Source organism: Haematobia irritans, chromosome 2 (assembly GCF_050003625.1).
Source record: "Haematobia irritans isolate KBUSLIRL chromosome 2, ASM5000362v1, whole genome shotgun sequence".
NCBI lineage: Eukaryota > Metazoa > Arthropoda > Insecta > Diptera > Muscidae > Haematobia > Haematobia irritans.
In genome coordinates, this window is record NC_134398.1 from 215897392 (window position 1) to 215923550 (window position 26159).

At 28.6% G+C, this 26159-nt stretch overlaps 1 protein-coding gene across 1 annotated transcript in view; it reads right to left on the reverse strand.

The window, feature by feature from the left end:
* Proc (Proctolin) overlaps positions 1 to 26159 on the reverse strand; it is a 65562-nt gene that overhangs the window by 35602 nt on the left and 3801 nt on the right. Inside the window, exon 2 of the mRNA XM_075294967.1 lies at positions 16637 to 17245. Coding sequence (XP_075151082.1) covers positions 16637 to 16984 — 348 coding nt within the window. The 5' untranslated portion in view covers positions 16985 to 17245. The remainder of the gene's footprint in view (positions 1 to 16636; positions 17246 to 26159) is intronic.

Genomic DNA, 26159 nt, shown 5'->3' on the forward strand with positions numbered 1-26159 from the left:
AGTATTTTCTTTGATGTCGACTCGGATTTCATCCATTAAACGTCAATTAAACAATCAATCGATATAATTAATTTTTGTTTTAATTAAGAAATTATCGGAATGAATTTTAATTGGAAATTTTTCAATATGCAATTAAATTTTTAAGTGAAAACATTTTGACGATATTTTTACTTTGTAGATTCCACCATTTTGGACACAAATAAGTTTCTAGATCATTAATCTTCTCTGGTTCTTGCCATACTTCTCCAATTGTAAATATTAAGGGTTATAAATAACATTATAATTATATTTGCGATCCATAATACATTCAAAATAACAATGTTAATCTTTCATGTGAAAGTACCCGTTTTTATGTCCGAAAATTGAAAAATATATATCATTATATTATTTTGACAAAATACCCGCCTGTAAAAAAATCAATTAGTTCCACTTTTAAATGTTCAATGATGGGGGTTAATGGCTATTTAATGAGTGATGACTGGCTAAAAGACAAATTTTTGGCAGCACATCAATAACAGCATCTTCAATGGTTAACAAGAGTTTACATAGCATGCAATTATTGGTTATTGTTCATTTAGATACGGGTTGTTTATTTCACTGATTTTCTTTTTTTTTAATTTCCTTAATACAAAAAACTTTGCTTGGTATGTGTCAAATTTTACATTATGGCAATTTGTTTGCATACGGAGGCTATATTTTATTTTATTAATTTTATAATATTAACAATTACATTGCCTAAAATGCAAATAATTTGATATGATAATCAATTTGAGTATTGAACTCATGCGCAAATGCATCAACGAGGGTAGTGTAGAGAATTTTAGGATGCTCTCAAAAGCATAAGGTGATTTCAATACAAGTACTGTGATATTGCGTGATAATGATTTTAGCATTGGTTCCGAGCCAATGCTTTAAAAAAAATCATAACGTAATATATATTTTTTTATAAAGAAAAAAAATTATATTTTTTTAATATTAATTATAATATTATTTTTATTTCAATATTTTTTTTTTTTTATTAAAAAAAAAATAATATTACGTGTTAATGATTTTAGCATTGGTTCCAAGTCGAAAGACTAACATTCTCAGAATTGTTTCTCCAAAAAACACTAAATTTTCCCTAAAACAGCTAATATTTTTTTCCTAAAGTTACGGCGGAAATAATTGTCATTATTCTTTTTAGCTTTGAAATATGTGGAAACCCTTATTCTGGCAACAAGGATTAGATAAAAAACCCTGTTTTGTCCAAATTTCCGTAGAAAAAGGGTAAAAACCGCTAAAACTGAAAACATGAAATTAATTTTTCTCGTCAAAAGACTAAAAAAATCCATATCTAGCAGGAATAGCCTTATTGGCAATACTACCAAAGACACAATAATTGGAATTGGAATAGAGATCTCAAGTACCACTGTGTATCTGTAATACACAGTGGCTGATATCCAAAGCAACCAACTCTAGGTTGTTATCATTTACTAAACTTCTCTTCTGACATTCTATTGTTTACAAGCTTACAAAATCATTTTTATCTATTGCATTCACAACTAAAGTCATTTGTGATGGAACTCAAACGTAATAGTGTGATTGTTTTATATTTGACCAGAAACCCCCAAGAGGCTATTGTAAGAGCCCTTCAGCATTTAAATGTGAATGAATCTTTAGTTTATCGTACCATTACTCGTTACTTTGATACTGGTAGTGTAGCATCGCGTCTGAAACAAAAGATTTGATCGGGAGAATGGATGCCACACATATTGAAAATTGAGCTTGGACTAAAGCCATTGATATTCCAAAATATAGGAGTTCTCACCCAAATTAACCTGGAAAGAGCCAAGGAGTTGCTTCGCTAGAAAATTTTTCCAAAATTCTACCTCTATAGAAAATTTTTGCAAAATTTTATCTCTATAGAAACCCTACAAGAAATTGATGCAAATTGCCACTGAAGGACCTATCACAGAACTGGTACCGGTGCTCTAGTTAATTGCAATTTTTAAATAGTCGTAATTTATTGATTTCCGTACTAGCTTGATATTAAAATCTACGGATCTACGCACCGTGGTGCAATGGTTAGCATGCCCGCCTTGCATACACAAGGTCGTGGGTTCGATTCCTGCTTCGACCGAACACCAAAAAGTTGTTCAGCGGTGGATTATCCCACCTCAGTAATGCTGGTGACATTTCTGAGGGTTTCAAAGCTTCTCTAAGTGGTTTCACTGCAATGTGGAACGCCGTTCGGACTCGGCTACAAAAAGGATGTCTCTTGTCATTGAGCTTAATATGGAATCGGGCAGCACTCAGTGATAAGAGAGAAGTTCACCAATGTGGTATCACAATGGACTGAATAGTCTAAGTGAGCCTGATACATCGGGCTGCCACCTAACCTAACCTACGCATTTAATGAAATAAAATTATCAGAATAACCTATTGTTCGACATATTTCATAAGTTTTATCATTTCGAATGCAATTCGGATGCCCAAAATGAAACAGATTTCAAAGAGTTTGTCCGAGTGTGGTTCCTGAGGACCTGTTCATGGGGTGCTCCTGCTAAACTTTCCCAGGTCGTGTCCTTTGGAATGAGTCCAAGACGTGTTCTAAAATTTACCCCGTCAATGACAAACCCATGTTAAAGTGGCCGGACCCCACGTTTTGACCAGAACTGGGACTGGTTGTTACATTTCCCTTAGGAAATTGTTGCAAAATGTTATCTCTATAGAAAATTTGGTCAAAATTTTATCTCTATAGAACATTTTAGCAAAATTTTATTTCTATAGAAAATTTAGTCAAAATTTTATTGCTATAGAAAATGTTTGAAAAAAACGTTTTTTCACGGGTTGAATCATATGTTGACTTTTCTAGACTACAGAATGACTTAGATAATATTGTGAATTGGTGTGTAGAGAATAGACTTGATATTAATGTAGCTAAATGTGTTAAGGTCACATTTTGCAAGGCCAGGTTTAGGATTTCTACGAATTATTTCATAGATTCCTTTTGTATTCAAGATGTTGATAATGTGAAGGATTTGGGAGTAATATTTGATTCTAAATTTACATTTGTGGGTCATATTGACTTCATTGTGCCAAAGGCATATGCAATGTTAGCCTTTGTTAAAAGGCATGGTAAGGACTTTTTAGATCCCTATACTGCTAGAAATATATACATGTCATTGGTTAGATCTAGATTAGAATATGCCAGTGTGATTTGGAATCCCTTTTATATGTGCCATGTTACTCGTATTGAACGCATTCAGAAGAGGTTTACTAAATTTGCCCTGCGTTCAATATCTTTCACAGATCCTGAACCATCATATTCGGACCGATGTCGACTTATCGGTATGAAGACACTAGAAAATAGAAGATTATTTTTATCTCAGATTTTTCTATACAAGATAGTTAATGGTATCATAGATGCTCCAGATTTGCTTGAATTAATACAATTTAATATTCCATGCCATAATTTGCGTCGTCAAAACCTACTCTTCATTCAAATTCATCGTAGCAACTATTCATATAATGAACCAATTGTGCGTGCTTTAAAAGAATTTAATCGGATCTCAAATTTTAGGTTGGATTTTTCTTCTACATTATTTGATTTTTGTAAATCATTAGGTATTATATATTTTTAGTAATAAGCTTAGTCTGTAAGGATTGTAATGCAAATCCAAAGACTGAAATAAATAAATAAAATAAATTTTATTTCCACTGAAAATTTTAGCAAAATTTTATCTCTATAGAAAATTTATGCAAAATTTTATTTGTATAGAAAATGTTGTCACAATTTTATTTCTATAGAAAATTTTAGCAATTATATAATATTTGTATAGAAAATTTTGTCAAAATTTTATTGCTATAGAAAATTTTAACAAAATTTTATCTCTATAGAAAATTTTTGAAAAAATTTATCTTTGTAGAAAATGTTTGCAAAATTTTATCTCTATAGAAAATTTTTGTAAAATTTTATATCTAAGAAAATTTTTACAAAATTGTATCTATATAGAAAATTTATGCAAAATTTTATCATTGTAGACAATTTTATCTCTATAGACAATTTTTGCAAATTTTATCTATATAGAAAATTTTTGCAAAATTTTATCTCTATAGAAAATTTATGCAAAATTTTATTGGTATAGAAAATTTTGTCGAAATGTTATTGGTATAAAAAATGTTAGCAAAATTTTATCTCTATAGAAAATTTTTGCAAAATTTCATCTCTATAGAAAATTTATGCAAAATTTTATTTTTACAGAAAATTTTGTCAAAATTTTATTGCTATAGAAAATTTTTACAAAATTTTATCTTTGTAGAAAATGTTTGTAAAATTTTATCTCTATAGAAAATGTTGTCAAAATTTTAGTTATTGCAATAGAAAATGTTTGCAAAATTGTATACCTATTGAAAATTGTTACCAAATTTTATCTCCATAAATTTTTTTTTTCAATATTTTATTTCTATAGAAATTTTTGCAAAATTTTATCTCTATAGCAAATTTTTGCAAAATTATATATCTATAAAAAATTGTTGCAAAATGTTATCGCTATAGAAAACTTTGTCAACATTTTATTGCTATAGAAAATTTTTGCATAATTTTATCTCTTTAGAAAATCTTTGCAAAATTTTATCTGTAAAAAATTTTTTTAAAAATTTTATCTCTATCGAAAATGTTTGCATAATTTTGCAAAATTTTATCTCTATTGAAAATTTTGTCAACATTTTATTGCTATAGTAAATGTTTGCAAAAGTTTATGTTTATAGATTTTTTTTTGCAAAATTTTATCTCTATAGAAAATGTTTGCAAAATCTTATTTCTATAGAATTTTTTGCAAAATTATATCTCTATAAAAAACATTGTTCCAAAATGTTAAACCTTTAGAAAAATTTGTCAACATTTTATTGCTATAGAAAATTTTTGCATAATTTTATCTCTTTAGAAATTTTGTGCAAAATGTTATCTCTATACAAAATTTATGCAAAATTTTATTTCTATGAAAAATTTATGCAAAATTTTATTTCTATAGAAAATTTGTGCAAAATTTTATCTCTATCGAAAATTTTTGCAAAATTTTATCTCTATCGAAGATGTTTGCATAATTTTATCTCTATAAAATAATTTTGCAAAATTTTATCTCTACAGAAAATTTATGCAAAATTTTATTTGTATAGAAAATTTTGTAAAAATTTTATCTCTATAAAAATTTTGCAAAAATGTTTATCTCTATCGAAAATGTTTGCATAATTTTATCTCTATAGAAAATTTATGGAAAATTTTATTTGTATAGAAAATTTTGTAAAAATTTTATCTCTATAGAAAATTTTTGCAAAATATTATATCTATAAAAATTTTTGAAAAATTTTATCTCTATCGAAAATGTTTGCATAATTTTATTTCTATAAAAAAATTTTGCAAAATTTTATCTCTATAGAAAATTTATGCAAAATTTTATTTGTATAGAAAATTTTGTAAAAAATTTATCTCTATAGAAAATTTTTGCAAAATTTTGTCTCTATAAAAATTTTTGCAAAATTTTTGAAAAATTTGATCTTTGGAGAAAATTTTTGCAAAGTTTTATCTCTATAGACAATTTTGTCAAAATTTTATCTCTATAGAAATTTTTTGCAAAATTTTATCTTTATAGAAAATTTTTGAAAAATTTCTCAACATTTTATTGCTATAGAAAATGTTTGCATAATTTTATCTCTTTAGAAAATTTGTGCAAAATGTTATCTCTATACAAAATTTTATTTCTATGAACATTGAAGGCAGTAAAAATTGATTTCTCAAAAAGTAATAACAAATTGATGACCCCTTCTCAGATCAAAAATTATGCAAACTTTATTCACGGCACGAAAAAGTAAAGAACCCAGCAAAAAAGTAATGAAAATTTTCTTTTTGGATTCAAAAGTGGAAAGTGTAAAATTGGCTTAAAAAGCAACTCAAAAATTATACACCCAAAATATTGTCTCTATAGAAAGCTTTGTCAACATTTTATTGCAAGAGTAAATTTTTGTAAAAGTTTATCTTTATAGATTTTTTTTTGCAAAATTTTATCTCTATAGAAAATGTTTGCAAAATCCTATTTTTATAGAAATTTTTTGCAAAATTTTATGTCTATAGAAATTTTTTGCAAAATTGTATCTCTATAAAAAAATTGTTGCAAAATGTTATCTCTATAGAAAAATTTGTCAACATTTTATTGCTATAGAAAATTTTTGCATAATTTTATCTCTTTAGAAAATTTATGCAAAATGTTATCTCTATACAAAATTTATGCAAAATTGTATTTCTATGGAAAATTTATGCAAAATTTTATTTCTATAGAAAATTTTTGCAAAATTTAATCTCCATCGAAAATTTGTACAAAATTTTATCTCTATAAAAAAAATTTTGCAAAATTTTATCTATCGAAAATTTTGTCATCATTTTATTGCTATAGAAAATTTTTACAACACCTTTTTTTTTGCTATAAATATTTTATCAAAATTTTATCTCTATAGAAAATTTTGTCAAAATATTATTTTTTTTACGAAGTTTACCTCTTAGTTGGAGAGGAGGTAGCCACCGTGGTGCAATGGTTAGCATGCCCACCTTGCATACACAATGTCGTGGGTTCGATTCCTGCTTCGACCGAAAACCAAAAAAGTTTTTCAGCGGTGGATTATCCCACCTCAGTAACGCTGGTGACATTTCTGAGGGTTTCAGAGCTTCTCTAAGTAGTTTCACTGCAATGTGGAACGCCGTTCGGACTCGGCTATAAAAAGGAGGTCTCTTGTCATTGAGCTTAACATGGAATCGGGCAGCACTCAGTGATAAGAGAGAAGTTCGCCAATGTGGTATCAAAATGGACTGAATAGTCTAAGTGAGCCTGATACATCGGGCTGCCACCTAACCTAACCTAGTTGGAGAGGAATAGTTTGCAAAACTTACCAAAACATCAAGATTTCTACCAATCTACCAAACAGTAAAAATTTTAAACTCTTTCAATCATGATCTCAATCCGTTGGAACTTTGGGCCTGGGGTATTTTGGAAAGTAGGGTTGGCTCTAAACAACTACCAATGTGTGATTATCTTAAAATTGTAATGCAATGGTTATCATGCCACCCTTGCATATATAGGGTAGTGGGTTCAACTTCAGTTTACCAAAAAGATGTTGATCTGTGATTTATCTCCACTGTAATTTAAAACGCCGTTCAGACTCGGCTATAAGAAGGAGGTCCGCTGTCAATGAGCTTAACCCTTGAATGCGCACTGTATCTTTTAAGATACAAGCAGAAAAAATTCCTATATCTTAAAGTTTAAGCCGAATTCGACAAAATTTAGTTTCCTGCATTTAAAACACCATAACATATTTTAGAAAAAAAAACGTTTTTAAGGAAAATCTTTAGTACTTCTGTGTAATCTAAAACCAAAATGAAAATCAAAATTTGCCAGAAACCAGCAAAAATCTTACGTCTTTAAATTTCAACCTAATTCTATGAAATTGATTTTGTTGCATTTAAAATGTCATAAAGCAGTACTTCTGTGTAATCTGAAACCAAAATTGAAAATCAAATTTTGTTCGAAAAATCAAAGAACTTACAAATTGTAAGATAAATAATATTTACCAGAGATAAAAGTAACGTTTATAAAAAAATCTGTGTAGTGTAAAAATATTTCTATTCTCTACTAAAACAATTTGTTTAAATTTTTTTAATTTAAAATTTGAATAGAAGTTGAACAAAAACAAGTATATACGGCCGAAAGTTCGGCCAGGCCGAAGCTTATGTACCCTCCATCATGGATTGCGTAGAAACTTCTACTGAAGCCGATGGCAAGGTATCCATACGTGGTATATATTAAACTAAAAAAGACCGATTAAATACGTATATAATTAAGTTTAAAGTTTCTATAGAAATAAAATTTGGAAAAAATTTTCTATAGAAATAAAATTTTGCCAAATTTTCTATAGAAATAAAATTTTGACAAAATTTTCTATAGAAATAAAATTTTGTCAAAATTTTCTATAGAAATAAAATTTTGACAAAATTTTCTATAGAAACAACATTTTGACAAAATTTTCTATAGAAATAACATTTTGACAATGTTTTCTATAAAAATAAAATTTTGATAGATTATTTTTGGCTCGAGTGGCAACCATGATTATGAACCAATATGGACCAATTTTTGTGTGATTGGGGATCGGCTATATATAACTATAGACCGATATGGACCAATTTTGGCATGGTTATTAGCTGCCTTATACTAACACCACGTTGCAAATTTCAACCGGATCGGATGAATTTTGCTCCTCCAAGAGGCTCCGGAGATCAAATCTGGGGATCGGCTTATATGGGGGCTATATATAATTATGGGTCGATGTGGACCAATTCTTGCGTGTTTGTTAGAGACCACATTCTAACACCATGTTCCAAATTTCAACCGGATCGGATGAATTTTGCTCCTCTAAGAGGCTCCGGAGGTCAAATCTGGGGATCGGCTTATATGGGGGCTATATATAATTATGGGTCGATGTGGACCAATTTTTGCATGGTCATTAAAGAACATATACCAACACCATGTACCAAATTTCAGCCGGATCGGATGAAATTTGCTTCTCTTAGAGGCTCCGCAAGCCAAATCATGGGATCGGTTTATATGGAGGCTATATATAATTATGGAGCGATGTGGACCAACTTTTGCATGGTTGTTAAAGACCATATACTAACACCATGTACCAAATTTCAGCCGGATCGGATGAATTTTGCTTCTCTTAGAGCAATCGCAAACCAAATTTGGGGGTCCGTTTATATGGGGGCTATACGTAAAAGTGGACCGATATGGACCAATTTTTGCGTGATTGTTAGAGACCATATACTAACACCATGTACCACATTTCAGCCGGATCGGATGAAATTTGCTTCTCTTAGAGCAATCTCAAGCCAAATTTGGGGGTCCGTTTATATGGGGGCTATACGTAAAAGTGGACCGATATGGCCCATTTGCAATACCATCCGACCTACATCAATAACAACTACTTGTGCCAAGTTTCAAGTCGATAGCTTGTTTCGTTCGGAAGTTAGCGTGATTTCAACAGACGGACGGACGAACGGACGGACGAACGGACGGACGGACGGACATGCTCAGATCGACTCAGAATTTCACCACGACCCAGAATATATATACTTTATGGGGTCTTAGAGCAATATTTCGATGTGTTACAAACGGAATGACAAAGTTAATATACCCCCATCCTATGGTGGAGGGTATAAAAAAAAATTCTATTAAAAATTAAATAGTTTGAAATAAGGCTTAACTAAAACCAAAAAATCAAAAGCAGACGTGAATAGAAACAATTAAGTTTTTAGTTAGACGAATTAAAATTTTAATTGACATTATTAAGTGATACTAGTACTTTAATGATTGTAGCAGTTTTAATAAAAAAGCAAATTGGATCAACTAATGTCGTGATTGAAGTAAAAAAAAAACAATATTTTTATTTTTTTTTCCTACGAGGTCTATCTACTAAGACCTCGTATAATCGTTTAAAGTGAATGGCATCATTTGTTTATTTAGCAACCAAATGGTCCTCTTCATCTGTACTCAATGACGTAAATTTTGAAAACTCATCTTCATCCAATCAAAGAATTTAATTGAAATGCAGAATATGTAGGCAAGTGAATATTTAGTCAACGGCATAAAATATGCGAATTTATGGCCAAGATAGCCATTCATCTACTCATCTATGTGTCCGTCCATTCGCATTTGTCTTGATGTGCCAAAATAAATTAAAAAATAATCATCTGTGGTGAGCATTGATAACAGCAGCATTCAGATATACATGTTTAACTAGAAAAACGACATTTTTTTTTCATTAAACACAACAACAACAAAACATTACATTCGAAACTTTTGTAATATCAAAAAAAAATAAAAAATTGCGTTAACAAAAAAGAACAGGAATTCGAATGTGGTGACCAACATTGTATGAATGCAACAACATTTTTATGTAACTGCCCGCTAAGCTATTAAGGCTGGATAGTTGTGATTCTTGAACATTCAACCATCCATCGATCTATCTATCCAATGTGATCCACAAGCAACACTAGCTATACTAATAGGTCTCTACTTAAATAACTCCAAAAAATTAAAAAAATAATAATTCGAGAGATTCATCACAATCGTCGTCAAAAAAATTGCATGAAATTAATGTTCCTAGATTCCGGTGTTGCCTTAATGGGATTCGTATGGATTGATCTTCCACTTCACGCAATGGACAATGGGAAACAATCATGCACGCACTATTCTTAATGGTCACAATTCACTTGGAATTGTTAATTTGCCTTTCGATAATTGAAAAGTCTCTTCGCCTCACTGGATCTCGTTAATGGGGGGTTTAATATGACTATAATGACTTTTTGGTGGATATTCGTACTTGGTACCAAATACAATGCGCATGCCTAAAGCTATAATCAAATCAGCAGTAAATTGAATATCTGGTAATTGTCAATAGCTAAGCAATTTTCGAGAAAAACAGGAAAGTGGAGATCCCCCTATCCGTCAAACAATACTAGGTGGTACCTAGTATTTATTGCAGTACTGCCATGGACATTGAAGGCAGTAAAAATTGATTTCTCAAAAAGTAATAACAAATTGATGACCCCTTCTCAGATCAAAAATCATTGCACAAAAAATTAGAGAACCTAGCAAAAAAGTAATGGAAATATTCTTTTTGGATCCAAAAGTGGAAAGTGTAAAATTGGCCTAAAAAGCAGCTCAAAAATTATACACCCAAAGAAAAAATACTTTCCTTTGCAACGAAAATTTAAATATGTCGAAATTCCCTATTTTCTATGAAGAGTTTTCCTTAAGGGTAAATAAAACCAAATATTGGAACGATTACCATTAATCTTTTTTATTTGCTTTTAAAGAAGACATTTTTCTTTGAAGAAATCAATAGAACTCAATAGCAGCCAGCTTTGTGCAATAGGAGCGGAATTCTCTTCCATCAGGACAACGCTAGACCACCAGATAATGGAATCGCTCCACATGCAACGAACCGATTTATTCGACGCCGTCACTAATTAAGTCGGCTCATCTCGACTAAGACATATCCGATAAAAATAACATTTTTGAAGCCAAAAAAAATTGTTGGTGACTTTTGGAAGACATTTGAGATACCCGGACCACAAGTAGCTATTGTTAGAGCCTTGCAGAATTTAAAAGTCAATAAATATTGTGATTCACGAAACATTGATCGTCACCGTGTTACTGACAGTGTTACCACACCAGGCCTGGGAGCCACCGTGGTGCAATGGTTAGCATGCTCGCCTCGCATACACAAGGTCGTGGATTCGATTCCTGCTTCGACCGAACACCAAAAAGTTTTTCAGCGGTGGATTATCCCACCTCAGTAATGCTGGTGACATGAGGGTTTCAAAGCTTCTCTAAATGGTTTCACTGCAATGTGGAACGCCGTTCGGACTCGGCTATAAAAAGGAGATCCCTTGTCATTGAGCTTAACATGGAATCGGACAGCACTCAGTGATAAGGGAGAAGTTCACCAATGTGGTATCACAATGGACTGAATAGTCTAAGTGAGCCTAATACATCGAGCTGCCACCTAACCTACCACACCAGGCCTCAGTGGTAGAAAACTTGCACGGAAGCTGAACATATCGCCAGAACGTATGCAGGACATATGGAAAAATGCGCTTGGACTAAAGCCATTGCAGTTCCGACCAGTAAAAGAGTTGACCGATTAACATAAATAAATTATACGAGAAAGAACCAAGGAGTAGCTTTGATTGAACGAAAGTTATTGCTTTGTTCCAATGAAAAGTCATTCAAAATTTAGCAGGTTGTGAACACATCGAGTTTACTTGCCAAAGAGGCGAGCTGAAAATTTAGACCTCCGATAGGCCAAGCTCAAGCGCCACCGATGGTAACGATGTGGAATGCCTTAACGGCCGATGGTCGCTCCCCACTCGTGTCCATCGATCGTGCGGCCAAAATAAATGCCGAATATTAACAAGAAAATATCCTCATAACAGTATTGAAGCCCTGCGCAAGAAAACAATTTTGGCCACTGACTATGGAAATTCCAATAGGAATTTCAGCACACTTCGCTTCATGATCACAATAGCCAATCACTTGACTTTTGTGCTGAGGGCATTTTGGAATGTAAGATAGGAGCTACACAATACCAAAGTCTGGATCATCTCACAAACGGTGCATCGGAATAAATGGCCAAACTACGTTGGTAGAACTTTTATGCAGCGTGTGATGGCTTTGTCGGTAATTTGGAGGCAAAACATATTAGAGGCTATATAAAATTTTATTTCTATAGAAAATTTTATTTAAAATTTTTATTTCTATAGAAATTTTATTTATATAGAAAATTTTTACAAAATTATATTTATATAGAAAATTTTGTCAAACTTTTATTTCTATAGACAATTTTGTCAAACTTCTATTTCTATAGAAAATTTTGTCAAAATTTTGTTTCTATAGAAAATTTAGTCACAATTTTATTTTTGTAGTAAATTTTTTCAAAATTTTATTTCTATAGAAATTTTTGTCAAAATTTTATTTCTATAGAGAATTGTATCAACATTTTATTTCTATAGAAAATTTTGTCAAAATTTTATTTCTATAGAGAATTGTATCAACATTATATTTCTATAGAAATTTCAACACAATTTTATTTATATTGCAAATTTTGCCAAAACTTTATGTACAAATCCGTGAGGTGTTTCCTTTAGTGGACTGTAGATAAAGATTAACTCTCGGAAATGTAAAGATTTTTTTGTAACGAAAAGAGAAGAAAGCAAAAGGCAAAGTTTAAGTTTAAGAATTCAAAAGTATGGCTTTATTCAGGATGACGGCAGCTTACCAAGGGCAATGACGAAGCACAAGTGAAGTTTTACAACAAACGAAGTGGCAGTCAGACATTGTGATTTAGAATTTACAACAATTAAATTCATTTTGAGTAAAAGCTTTATGGTTATCGCATAAAGGTTGAATTCAAGTATCGATAACAATAATTCATATTAGGTATTGGCAATTCAATTATTTACGTTAAATTCAAAATATTCAATAATATAGATATTCAAAATATTATTATATTAATAAACAAAAAAGTTGGGGAACAGAGTTCAACACTTTATCTCTGTAGAAAATTTTGTCAAAACTTAATTTCTATAGAAAATTTTGTCAAAACTTTATTTCTATAGAAACTTCTGTCAAAACTTTAATTCTGTAGGAAATTTTGTCAGAATTTTATTTCTATAGAAAATGTTGTCAAAATTTTATTTCTACAGAAAATGTTGTAATTATATTATTTCTATAGAAAATTTTGTCAAAATTTTATTTCTATAGAAAATTTTATCAACATTTTATTACTATAGAAATTTCAACACAATTTTATTTATATTGCAAATTTTACCAAAACTTTATCTCTGTAGAAAATTTGTCAAAACTTTATTTCTATAGAAAATTTTGTCAAAACTTTATTTCTATAGAAACTTTTGTCAAAACTTTAATTCTGTAGGAAATTTTGTCAAAATTTTATTTCTATAGAAAATGTTGTCAAAATTTTATTTCTACAGAAAATGTTGTAATTATATTATTTCTATACAAAATTTTGTCAATATTTTATTTCTATAGATAATTTTGTCAAACTTTTATTTCTATAGAAAATTTTGTCAACATTTTATTTCTATAGAAAATTTTTCAAAATTTTATTTCTATAGAAAATTTTGTCAAAATTTTATTTAGATAGAAAATTTTGTCAAAATTTTATTTATATAGAAAATTTTTTAAGAATTTTATTTCTATAGAAAATTTTGTAAAAAATTTATTTCCACAGAAAATTTCAACAAAATTTTATTTCTATAAAAAATTTTATCAACATTTATACCTAAAGAAAATATTGTCAAAATTTTATTTCTATAAATTTTGTCAACATTCATACCTTTCAAAAATTTTGTCAAACAATTTATTCCTATAAAAATTTTGTCAAAATTTTAGTCTTATAAAAATTTTTGTCAAAATTTTATTTCTATAGAAAAATTTCTCAAAATTTTATTTCTATAGAAAATCTCATCAAAATTTTATTTCTGTAGAAAATTTTGTCAAAATTTTATTTCCATAGAAAATGTTATCACAATTTTGTTTCTATAGAAAATTTTGTCAAAATTTTGTTTCTATAGAAAATTTTGTCAAAATTGTATTTTTATAGAAAATTTTGTCAAAACTTTATTTCCATAGAAAATTTAAACAAAATTTTATTTCTATAAAAAATTTTGTCATAATTTTATTTCTATAGAAAATTTTGTCAAAATTGTATTTCTATACAAAATTTTGTCAAAATTTTAGTTTAAAGAAATTTTTATCAAAATTTTAATTCTGTAGGAAAATTTGTCAAATATTTATTTCTACGGAAAATGTTGTAAAAATTATATTTCTATACAAATTTTTACTAATCCAATTGTTCCATAGTAGAGGGCATCACAGTTGCCACTAATGCCAAGAATATTCTACCAAAATTTGAAGAAAAGTTTACCAAAAATCTACCAAATTTAATAAACAGCTTATTTTGTAATTTGTAAACATTTTATTTCTATAGAAAATTTTGTCAAAATTTTATTTTATAGAAAATATTGTCAAAATTGTATTTCTATAAATTTTGTTAACATTTATACCTTTAAAAAATTTTGTCAAAAAATTTATTTCTATAGAAAATTTTTGTCAAAATTTTATCTATAGAAAATTTTGTCAAAATTTTATTTCTATAAAAAATTTTGTCATAATTTTATTTATATACACAATTTTGTCAATATTGTATTTCTATACAAAATTTTGTCAAAATTTTAGTTTTTGTAGAAATTTTTATCAAAATTTTAATTCTGTAGAAAATTTTGTCAAAATTTTATTTCTACGGAAAATGTTGTAAAAATTATATTTCTATACAAATTTTTCCTAATCCAATTGTTCCATAGTAGAGGGCATCACAGTTGCCACTAATAATAAGAATATTCTACCAAAATTTGAAGAAAAGTTTACCAAAAAGCTACCAACATTAATAAAAAGCTTATTTTGAAATTTGTAAACATTTTATTTTTATAGAAAATTTTGTCAAAATTTTATTTCTATAGAAATTTTTGTCAAACTTTTATTTATATAGAAAATTTTGCCAAACTTTTATTTATATAGAAAATTTCATCAAAATTTTATTTTTGTAGAAAATTTTGTCAAAATTTTAAAGCTGTATGAAATTTTGTCAAAATTTTATTTCTAAAGAAAATGTTGTCAAAATTTTATTTCTACAGAAAATGTTGTCAAAATTTTATTTAGATAGAAAATTTTGTCAAAATTTTATTTCTATAGAAGATTTTTTCAAATTTTATTCTATAAAAAATTTTGACAAAATTTTATTTCTAAAAATTTGTCAACATTTATACTTATAGAATATTTTCTCAAAATGTTATTTCCATAGAAAATTTTGTCACAATTTTATTTCTATAGAAAACTTTGTAAAAATTTTATTTCTATAGAAAATTTTGTCATAATTTTATTTCTACACAAAATTTTCTCAAAATTGTATTTCTATACAAAATTTTGTCAAAATTTTAGTTTATATAAATTTTTATCAAAATTTTAATTCTGTAGGAAATTCTGTCAAATTGTTTTTTTTCTATAGAAAATTATGTCAAAATTTTATTGATGTAGAAAATGTTGTAGAAAATTGTATCAAAATTTTATTTCTATAGAAAATTTTTTCAAAATTTTAATTCTGTAGTAAATTTTGTAAAAATTTTATTTCTATAGAAATTTTTGTCAAACTTTTATTTCTATAAAAAATTTTGTCAAAATTTTGTTTCTATAGAAAATTTTGTCAAAATTTTAATTCTGTAGTAAATTTTGTCAAAATTTTAATTCTGTAGTAAATTTTGTCAAAATTTTATTTCTATGGAAAATGTTGTCAAAATTTTATTTCTACCAAATTTTGAAGAAAATTTCAACTAAAATCTACCAAAAAAAGCTTATTTTGAAATTTGTAAACATTTTATTGCTATAGAAAATTTTGTCAAAATTTTATTTCTATATCAAATTTTGTCAAGATTTTATTTCTATAGAAAATTTTGCCAAAATTTTATTTCTATAGAACATTTTGTCAAAATTTTGTTCATATTTGATTTTGTTTTGATTTCAGTTTATGTGTTGACTAATGTTTGTCAAATTAAGCCCTGTAGACTGCAAAATGGTTGAATGGACGTCCGTTTCGGAATTACCACATTCCTCATCAGCATCCTCTACTTACAGTAAATCTGTCAACAAATTATCACAATAAATTCGGGTAATTCACCAAAGTAAATTAGACTTGAACCTTCCGAAAAAAGATTTTTTGTCAAATTTTTATTTCTATATTTCTTTCGATTTCAGAACACTGTGTGAACATATACAATCCAGCGAATTCTTTATAGCCGTAAAGGCACTTATTGGAACTCTCCATAATACACGCTTACACGGTTTTCAATTGAAATACTCCGGCCACACTAATCCATTTGCGAAATTAACACCATTTATGGGCAGTGTTTTATTTTTTTTTTTTTTTTTACAGCTGAAATTTTATTGCTGACAACGAATTTCACTCATTCACTCACCTGTAACATTAATTCACGCAGTTTGTCCAAATCATCACCATGTGACCTTGTGGGTAAATAACGGCCTTCACAAGGTTGCTGATGGGCCATTAAAACCAGAGCCAACAGAAGGAAACACCACAAGCCCATGCGTACACCACCCGGTGTGGAGAGGGGCGAAAATGAGCTCAACGATGGTGATGATGATGAGGATGACAACGATGAAGACAAGCGTAAAGCTGTTGATGCTGCCGATGAAGATGACAATGATGCTGCTGCTGCTGCTGCCGCTGATGATGATGGAGAGATGGTGGTGGTCAGAAGATTTTCACTGCTACCACTGTTGTTGTTGCGTTTGTTGAAATGCATTTTTTACGTTTCCGGTTTAGCCAATGAATGCAATAACGTTCGTTTTCCTGGTGAACTCTCTAGATGGGCCACTAAAGGAGGAAGGTTTCTTCTGCCAAAGTTTCACTTTTATTATGGTGTGATGGGGGCGGGGGCCTTAAAAAAGAGAAAGGGTTTTTTCCTATAGTTGTTGTCCACTTGCTATTATGGTTAGCAAAGTTTCGTGACAGCACTTCGAAGCAAGATCAAGGGAGGAGTAACAGCAGGTTCCAAATGATTTAACTGTAAAATGAAAATTAAAGAAGAAATTGGTTTGTAATCATTATTAAGTGTATATTTTTAAAAACAAAAATGTTGTTGTTTAATTTCGTAACGATTTTTTTTTTTTGAAAACCATTTTTGTTTTAAAAATGGAGGTAAAGCTTTAACTTTCCGTTGGCTCTGCAGATGATGATGCTGGCATTTGCGATGTTGTTATGAATATTTTTTGTGGTTTTTGCTTTTTTGGAAATATTTTGTTTTTATTTTTTTTTTTCTGGTTTAAAGAAAATTACAAAATATTTTTGTGTGACATAATTAATTGTGGTGGCATCAATTACAACTGGGCTTGCCAAGTGAATGTGTCAGACTAGGAACTTCTTTCACCGACTTTGTTAACTCTCTAAAGAGATTGTATGTGTGTGTGTGATGGGTCGTTTACCACAAAGCGTACCACCATTAACCGGAACTGTTGTTATGCTTAACCGCTTATTACCGAAAACATAAGACAACCTGGTGACATTTTAACCAACTTTTATATAAATATTCAACATGGTAATGGGTTTGTTCAACAAAAATAAATAAATAAATAAAAAAAAATTATACAAAATAAAGTAAAGACAAATAAAATATAACAACTAAAAATAAATAAAATATAGTAAAATAAAATAAAACAAAATAAAAATAAATTAAATTAAAATAAATAAAATAAAATAAACAAAATAAAATAAAATAAAATGAAGACCAGAATGTTACATTTATATTAAAATTTAAAATTATATAGATTTGCATATGGGTTAAAGGTTTAAACCTCCCTGTAAATCTTAAGGAACACCGGGTGCCAAAATGTCTTGCAAAGTTTGAGCTACACTCAAAAAACAGAAAGCCACCACTGAGAAAAAATCAGTCTAAATTGATGCTTAAATTAACTTACATTTAAAAAATAAAATCGTTTATTTTCAAAATTTTGTAAACAATTTTCTCTAGCCCAACGATATTTTTCTTTTCCTTTCTTTAAAAAAAATGGCAATGATCTAGTGCCCAAATTTTTTTCCTCATTTTTAGTAGTAGTGTGGTAGTTAAAATTCGGATTTTTGCAAACGAATATTCTTTATTTCTTTATTTAATTTAATTTAATTTAATTAATCTCTAAATTTGTAATACAATTTAGTTCAATTTTCTCATAACATAGTTTACATTTTTTCAGACTTCATTTGATTTCACACACTGAAAAAAAGAATTTGCGGTTCCAAAGATTTTGTCTTTATACTATTGATTTTGGTCTTGATTCCGAGCCAAAGAAACGGAAAAATTAAGTATGAAGGATACTTTTACGACAAAATTCTCCATTAAATTTGAATTTTGCGTACTTGATTCTTAGCTTAGGTTAGGTATAGTGGCAGCCCGATATTTCAGGCTCACTTAGACTTCAGTGATACCACAGTGGTGAACTTCTCTCTTATCACTGTCTACTTCTATCTTCTCGCTCAAGTGCTGCCTAATTCTATGTTTAGCTCAATGACAAATTTGATTCTAGGAAGCGATTTTTACTTTATTAGTTTTTTCAGCTTTTAAATTAATGTGCTATCAAAGTCCTTTAAAAATGTGTTAACGACCAATTACACTTCAAAATTAAGACTTGAATTCAAGTCGGAATTATGCTATATTTCATTTAAAAAAGGGTTATAAAATAAAGTTTTGAACAACATCTTCTATTTTTAAACGCTGTACTCAAGATACAAAAAAACCCAACAAATTTAAAGATTCGATTTCATAATTTTGAAGAATTTTTCAGAATTATTAAAGACAAGTTGGGCTTAGCCGAACGAAATTATCTTTCGTGTAAAGGTACTACTAAGTATAATCTCTTAACAATAAGGACAAAACGACATCGACTTTTGAACAAGGTAAAAAACATTAAATCAAAGAAATGCGTTTTCCATGCTAAGCCAAATTCGGATTAGTATGGACATGAAATCTTTGGCCTCACAATATATTATTTTCCATATACACACAGATATGATTGCAAAAGTACTATTGAAACTCGTTTTGTATCCACGATTGACAATTTTTTCTAAATAAATAAAATGTTGACGAAAATTTCTAAATAAATAAAATTGTGACAGAATATTCTAAAGAATTAAAATTTTGACAAAAATTTTTTGTAGGAATAAAACTTTGACAAAATTTTCCATAGGTATAAAACTTGGATAAAACTTTCCACAGATATAACATTCTGACAAAATTTTCTATAGAAAAAAAATTTTGGCAAAAGTTTTCTATAGAAATGAAATTTTCACTACATGTTCCATAAAAATAAAGTTTTGAAAAAATTTTCTATAGAAATAAAATTTTGACAAAATTTTCTATAGAAATAAAATTTTGACAAAATTTTCTATAGAAATAAAATTTTGACAAAATTTTTCATAGATATTAAAATTTTCCATACATATAAAATGTTGACAAAATTTTCTATAGAAATAAAATTTTGGCAAAATTTTTCTACAGAAATAAAATTTTCACTAAATGTTCTATAAAAATAAAATTTTGAAAAAAAAATCTATAGAAAAACAATTTTGACAAAATTTTCTATAAAAGTAAAATGTTCACACAACGTTCTACAGAAATAAAATTTTTACAAAATTTTCCATAGAAATAAAATTTTGACAAAATTTTCTATAGAAATAAAATTTTGACAAAATTTTCTATAGAAATAAAATTTTTACAAAATTTTCTATTGAAATAAAATTTTGAAAAATTTTCTATAAAAATAAATTTTGACAAAATTTTCTAAATAAATAAAATTTTGACAAAATTTTCTATATAAATAAAATTTTGACAAAATATTCTATAGAAATAAAATTTGGACAAAATTTTCTATAGAAATAAAATTTTGACAAAATTTTCTATAGAAATAAAATTGTGACAAAATTTTCTAAACAACTAAAATTTTGACAAAATTTTCCATAGATATAAATCTTCGACAAAATTTTCCATAGATATACAATTTTGACAAAATTCTATAGAAATAAAATAGAATTAAAATTTTTTTCTATAGAAATAAAATTTTTACAAAATCTTCTATAGAAATAAAATTTTGACAAAATTTTCTATAGAAATAAAATTTTGACAAAATTTTCTATAGAAATAAAATTTTGACAAAATTTTCTATAGAAATAAAATTTTGGCAAAATTTTCTATAGAAATAAAATTTTGACAAAATTTTCTACAAAAGTAAATTTTGACAAAATTTTCTATATAAATAAAATTTTGACAAAATATTCTATAGAAATAAAACTTTGACAAAATATTCTATAGAAATAAAATTTTGACAAAATTTTCTAAATAAATAACAGAATTTTCTAAATAAATAAAACTTTGACAAAATCTTCTATAGAAATAAAATTTTGACAAAATTTTCTATAGAAATAAAATTCTATAAAAATAAATTTTGCCAAATTTTCTATATAAAAAAAAAAATTTGACAAAATTTTCTATAGACATTAAATTTTGACAAAATTTTCTACAGAAATAAAATTTTGACAAAATTTTCTATAAAAATAAATTTTGACAAAATTTTCTATATAAATAAAACTTTGACAGAATATTCTACAGAAATAAAATTATGACAAAAGTTTCTTAATAAATAACAGAATTTTCTAAATAAATAAAATTTTGACAAAATTTTCTATAGAAATAAAATTTTGACAAAATTTGCTATAGAAATAAAATGTTGGCAAAATTTTCTAAATAAATAACAGAATTTTCTAAATAAATAAAATTTTGACAAAATTTTCTATAGAAATAAAATTTTGACAAAATTTGCTATAGAAATAAAATTTTGACAAGATTTTCTATAAATATAAAACATCGAAAAAATTTTCCATAGATATACAATTTTGACAAAATTCTATAGAAAAATTTTCTATAGAAATAAAATAGAATTAAATTTTTTTCTTTTGAAATAAAATTTTTACAATATCTTCTATAGAAATAAAATATTTACAAAATCTTCTATAGAAATAAGATTTGGACAAAATTTTCTATAGAAATAAAATTTGGACAAAATTTTCTATAAAAATAAAATTTTGACAGAATTTTCTATAAAAATAAAATTTTGATAAAATTTTCTATAAAAATAAATTTTTACAAAATTTTCTATATAAATAAAATTTTGACAAAATCTTCTATAGAAATAAAATTTTGACAAAATTTTCAGTGGAAATAAAATTTTGACAAAATTTTCTATAGAAATAAAATTTTGACAAAATTTTCTAAATAAACTAATTTTTGACAAAATTTTTTGTAGAAATAAAAATTTGACAAAATTTTCCATATATATACAACTTGGACAAATTTGTCTAAAGAAATAAAATTTTGACAAAAATTTTCTATAGAAATAAAATTTTGGCAAAATTTTCTATAGAAATAAAATTTTGACAAAATTTCTAAAAAAATTTCTATATAAATAAAATGTTGACAAAATATTTTGTAGAAAAAAACAAGTATAAACGGCCGTAAGTTCGGCCAGGCCGAATCTTATGTACCCTCCACCATGGATTGCGTAGAAACTTCTACGAAAGACTGTCATCCACAATCGAATTACTCGGGTTGTGGTATCTTAAAACTTCTTAACATCGTTTTCTAAATTGTGAGTTAGTCCATACGTGGTATATATTAGACAAAAAGGTATGTATAGGTAAGTCTACAAATAATTACGAATCGATATGGACTTTTTGCACGGTAGGTAGAGAACCAGAATTGAAATATGGGGGTCGCTTATATGGGGGCTATATACAATTATGAACTTGGTATGGACCAATTTTTGTGAGATTGGCAATCATTTATCTGAGGGATATATACAACTATAGACCGATATGGACCTAGTTAGGCATGGTTGTTAACGACCATATAAATACTAGCACAATGTACCAAATTTCAACTCACTCGGATGAAATTTGCTCCTCCAAGAGGCTCCAAAACCAAATCTCGGGATCGGTTTATATGGGGCTATATATGATTATGGACTGATATGGACCACTTTTGGCATGGTTGTTAAATATCATATACTATTACCACGTACCAAATTTCAAGCAGATCGGATGAAGTTTGCTTCTCCAAAAGGCACCGGAGGTCAAATCTGGGGATCGGTTTATATGGGAACTATATATAATTATGGTCTGATAGGACCCAATTCTTGCATGGTTGTTGGATACCATATACTAACATCACGTACCAAATTTTAACCGAATGGGAAGAATTTTTCTCTTCCAACGGGCTCTGGAGGTCAAATCTGGGGATCGGTTTATATGGGGCCTATATATAATTACGGACCGATACCGACCAATTTTTGCATGGAAGTTTGAGGCCATATATTAACACCATGTACCAAATTTCAACAAAATCAGATGAATTTTGGTCTTCCAAGAGGCTCCGGAGTTGAAATCTGGTGATCGGTTTATATGGGGGCTATATATAATTATGGACCGATGTGGACCAATTTTTGCATGGTTGTTAGATTTCATATACTAACACCATGTACCAAATTTCAGCCGGATCGGATGAAATTTGCTTCTCTTAGAGGCCTCGCAAGACAAATCGGGGGATCGGTTTATATGGGGGCTATATATAAATATGGACCGATGTGGACCAATTTTTGCATGGTTGTTAGAGACCATATACTAACACCATGTACCAAACTTCAGCCGGATCGGATGAAATTTGTTTCTCTTAGAGGCCTCGCAAGCCAAATCGGGGGATCGGTTTATATGGGGGCTATATATAATTATGGACCGATGTGGACCAATTTTTGCATGGTTATAAGAGACGATATGCTGACACCATGTACCAAATTTCAGCCGGATCGGATGAAATTTGCTTCTTTTAGAGGCTCCGCAAGCCAAATCGGGGGATCGGTTTATATAGGGGCTATATATAATTATGAACCGATGTGGACCAATTTTTGCATGGTTGTTAGAGACCATATACTTACATCATGTACCAAATTTCAGCCGGATCGGATGAAATTTGCCGTTTATATGGGGGCTATACGTAAAAGTGGACCGATATGGCCCATTTGCAATACCATCCGACCTACATCAATAACAACTACTTGTGCCAAGTTTCAAGTCGATAGCTTGTTTCGTTCGGAAGTTAGCGTGATTTCAACAGAGGTATAAAAATTGGCAAATTTTCTATAGAAATAAAATTTTGACCAACTTTTCTACAAAAATAAAATTTTGACCAAATTTTCTATAGAAATAAAATTTTTTGTAGAAATAAAATTTTGACAAAATTTCTATGTAAATAACATTTTGACAAAATTTTCCATATATATAAAACTTGGACAAAATATATAGAAATAAAATTTTCGATAGAAATAACATTTTGACAAGATTTTTTTTAATTCCTACCATTTCTTAGAATTTTTTTAGTTATATACCAAGCCCACAAAACAATGATCAATATCGGTCCATAATTTAGTGCTGTGATTGTAAATGAACGTCTTTATTAGAAATTTGTAAGTGTTTCTAAATTTAAAATCAATGTAATTTCTTTTATTGTTTCTTCCTTTAACAACGAACGAAAAAACTTTATTAAAATTAAATTAAAAAAGGTAATTTAATTACAACTTTTCAATATTGCCCACTACGCCCAACAGTTTTTACATCCACCATCATAGTGATGACAAATAATTCCACCTTCCCTCCCTAACCACCCTCTTATTGCTCCAACCAATCGACGCCCTATCACTTAGCTCTTTTTTATTGGATATCAAAAGCAATTATCTTCTTTCTTCCGCGTAAAAGACTAAAATGCTATCTTATCGTCGTCACCAACTATGTATGTAGCTCTTACAGGAGCTACAATTTCCACTTTGCTACAGTTAAGTGGCAGGGACAAGTGGGTGTTGTGGGTTTCACGTATTCTCAATTGGGAGTTCAAGTGTGATAAATCATCGAAAAGTGACGTAAAAATAAAAAAAATTCTGCTCCAATTTATGACCATACATACTTGCAGGATCACCACCATCTTAAGCCATGTATGAGAATATGTGCGTATATAGCGTACATGGACTTGCGATAGTAAAATTGCAAGAAAAAAATTACATGGTGCACTTTAAAACATTTTTTTGTTGTTTGCTTTTAATCACTTAAACTACATTGTATTGTAGGGAGGACAATATGAGCATGTAAGCGAGTTAACTTCAATGTTGTTGAACAGTCATTTGGGAAATGTGTTACAAGGTCTCTTTTTTTCCTCAAAAAAATATCTCGGGGAAATGTCATTGATGGATCTTGTTTTGATTTGAATTTAGTACTTGATAAATTGCATGTCTGGAAAGTATTTTTGAAAAATATGTGGAGATTGATGTCGACAGCTAATATATCACTCATGATAAAATATGGGTAATTATGGGTTTCAGCTTGACATTTTCTTTCGATGGAAATGGTGCAGTAATAGTACAGTGAAACCTCGCAGATGTAGACAAACTTGGTCACCTATATTTAATTCAAAATTGAGGTATGCCCACTTTTGAGAGGACAATTTTCAGTTGCAAAATATATCAAACATGTCAAGAAATTTTTTCCATTTTTAAGGCTTGTGAGTTTTCACTGTATATCTGTGTACTTTGGAATTTCGACAAAACAAAAAAAATTTCATATTTCAGGAGAGCTAAATTAGCGTTGAGAAGTAATATTTTAAGAATAGGTTAATTTAAAATTTTTATTTTTTTTATATTCTTGTTTTCCTTGATGTTATAATTATTTAACTGAAAAACACTGTCCCTGTCATACACTTATGACATTGTATATATTTACATCATTAAAACATGCCAATAAATGTTTGCTACAAGAAATGTAACAAACTTGCAATGGTTCATAAAACTACGTTATATGATGGGAATTGAAAAATTGAAATTAGAAATTCAAATGAAGCTAAAGGATATTTATTATTAACAATGAAAGATGTATTTCAAACTTAATAGTTATCAGGGAACTGAATTTTACCAATTGATGTCGAAGGTAAATTTGCACCACGCTGTGGAACAGTGTGCATATGTTTGCAACACCCAGAAGGAGACAAGATAGGCATATGGTGTCTTTGGCAATATTGCTCAGGGCCGGCCCCTGAGTCGATCTAGCTATGTCCGTCCATCTGTCTGTGAATCAAAGGCCGCAATTTTAGTCCAATCGACTCAAATTTGACACAAATACCTATTTTGGGTCAGAATATAACCCTATTGATTTTGGAAGAAATCGGTTCAATTTTAGATGTAGCTCCCATATATATACATATAGCCAGAATTTCAGCCTGATTTACTTTAAATTTTGGGCAAGGAGTGCAATTGACAGTGTCGTAAAATGTGCCGAATTTTGTTGAAATCGGTTCAGATTTAGATATAGCTCCCATATATATTTTTCAACCGATATGGACTTCTATGACCCCAGAAGCCAGAGTTTTGACCTAATTTAATTTAAATTTTGCACAGGAAGTAGGAGTCTTCAATCACATAAATAATAGTATCAATTAAAAAATTAATTGCTTCAATTAAAAAAATTAATTGATACTTATAATTTTTGTGATTGAATTCTTTTTCAATTAAAAAATTTGTTGAATCAATTAAATTTTTATTGAATATTTTTTAAAACTCAATTAAAAATTTAATTGGAAAAATTTTCGTGGACATTTTTTGTGTGTGGGAACGGCAATAAATTGCCACAATATTTGAAAAGGAACTATAAGGCGGGTTTGCTCGTAAAAACACTCAAATGGGAAGTCCTACTTCACCCGCCAAATAGCACAGACATTGTTTCTACTTGTTCCGATGACGCACACTAAGCAATTTCGATGTTATAAGGAAGCCTAAACATTGGGCCTATTTGTAGATTTAGTAAAAAGACTAGTCGCTTATTCGTCGCGATATCCATATAAT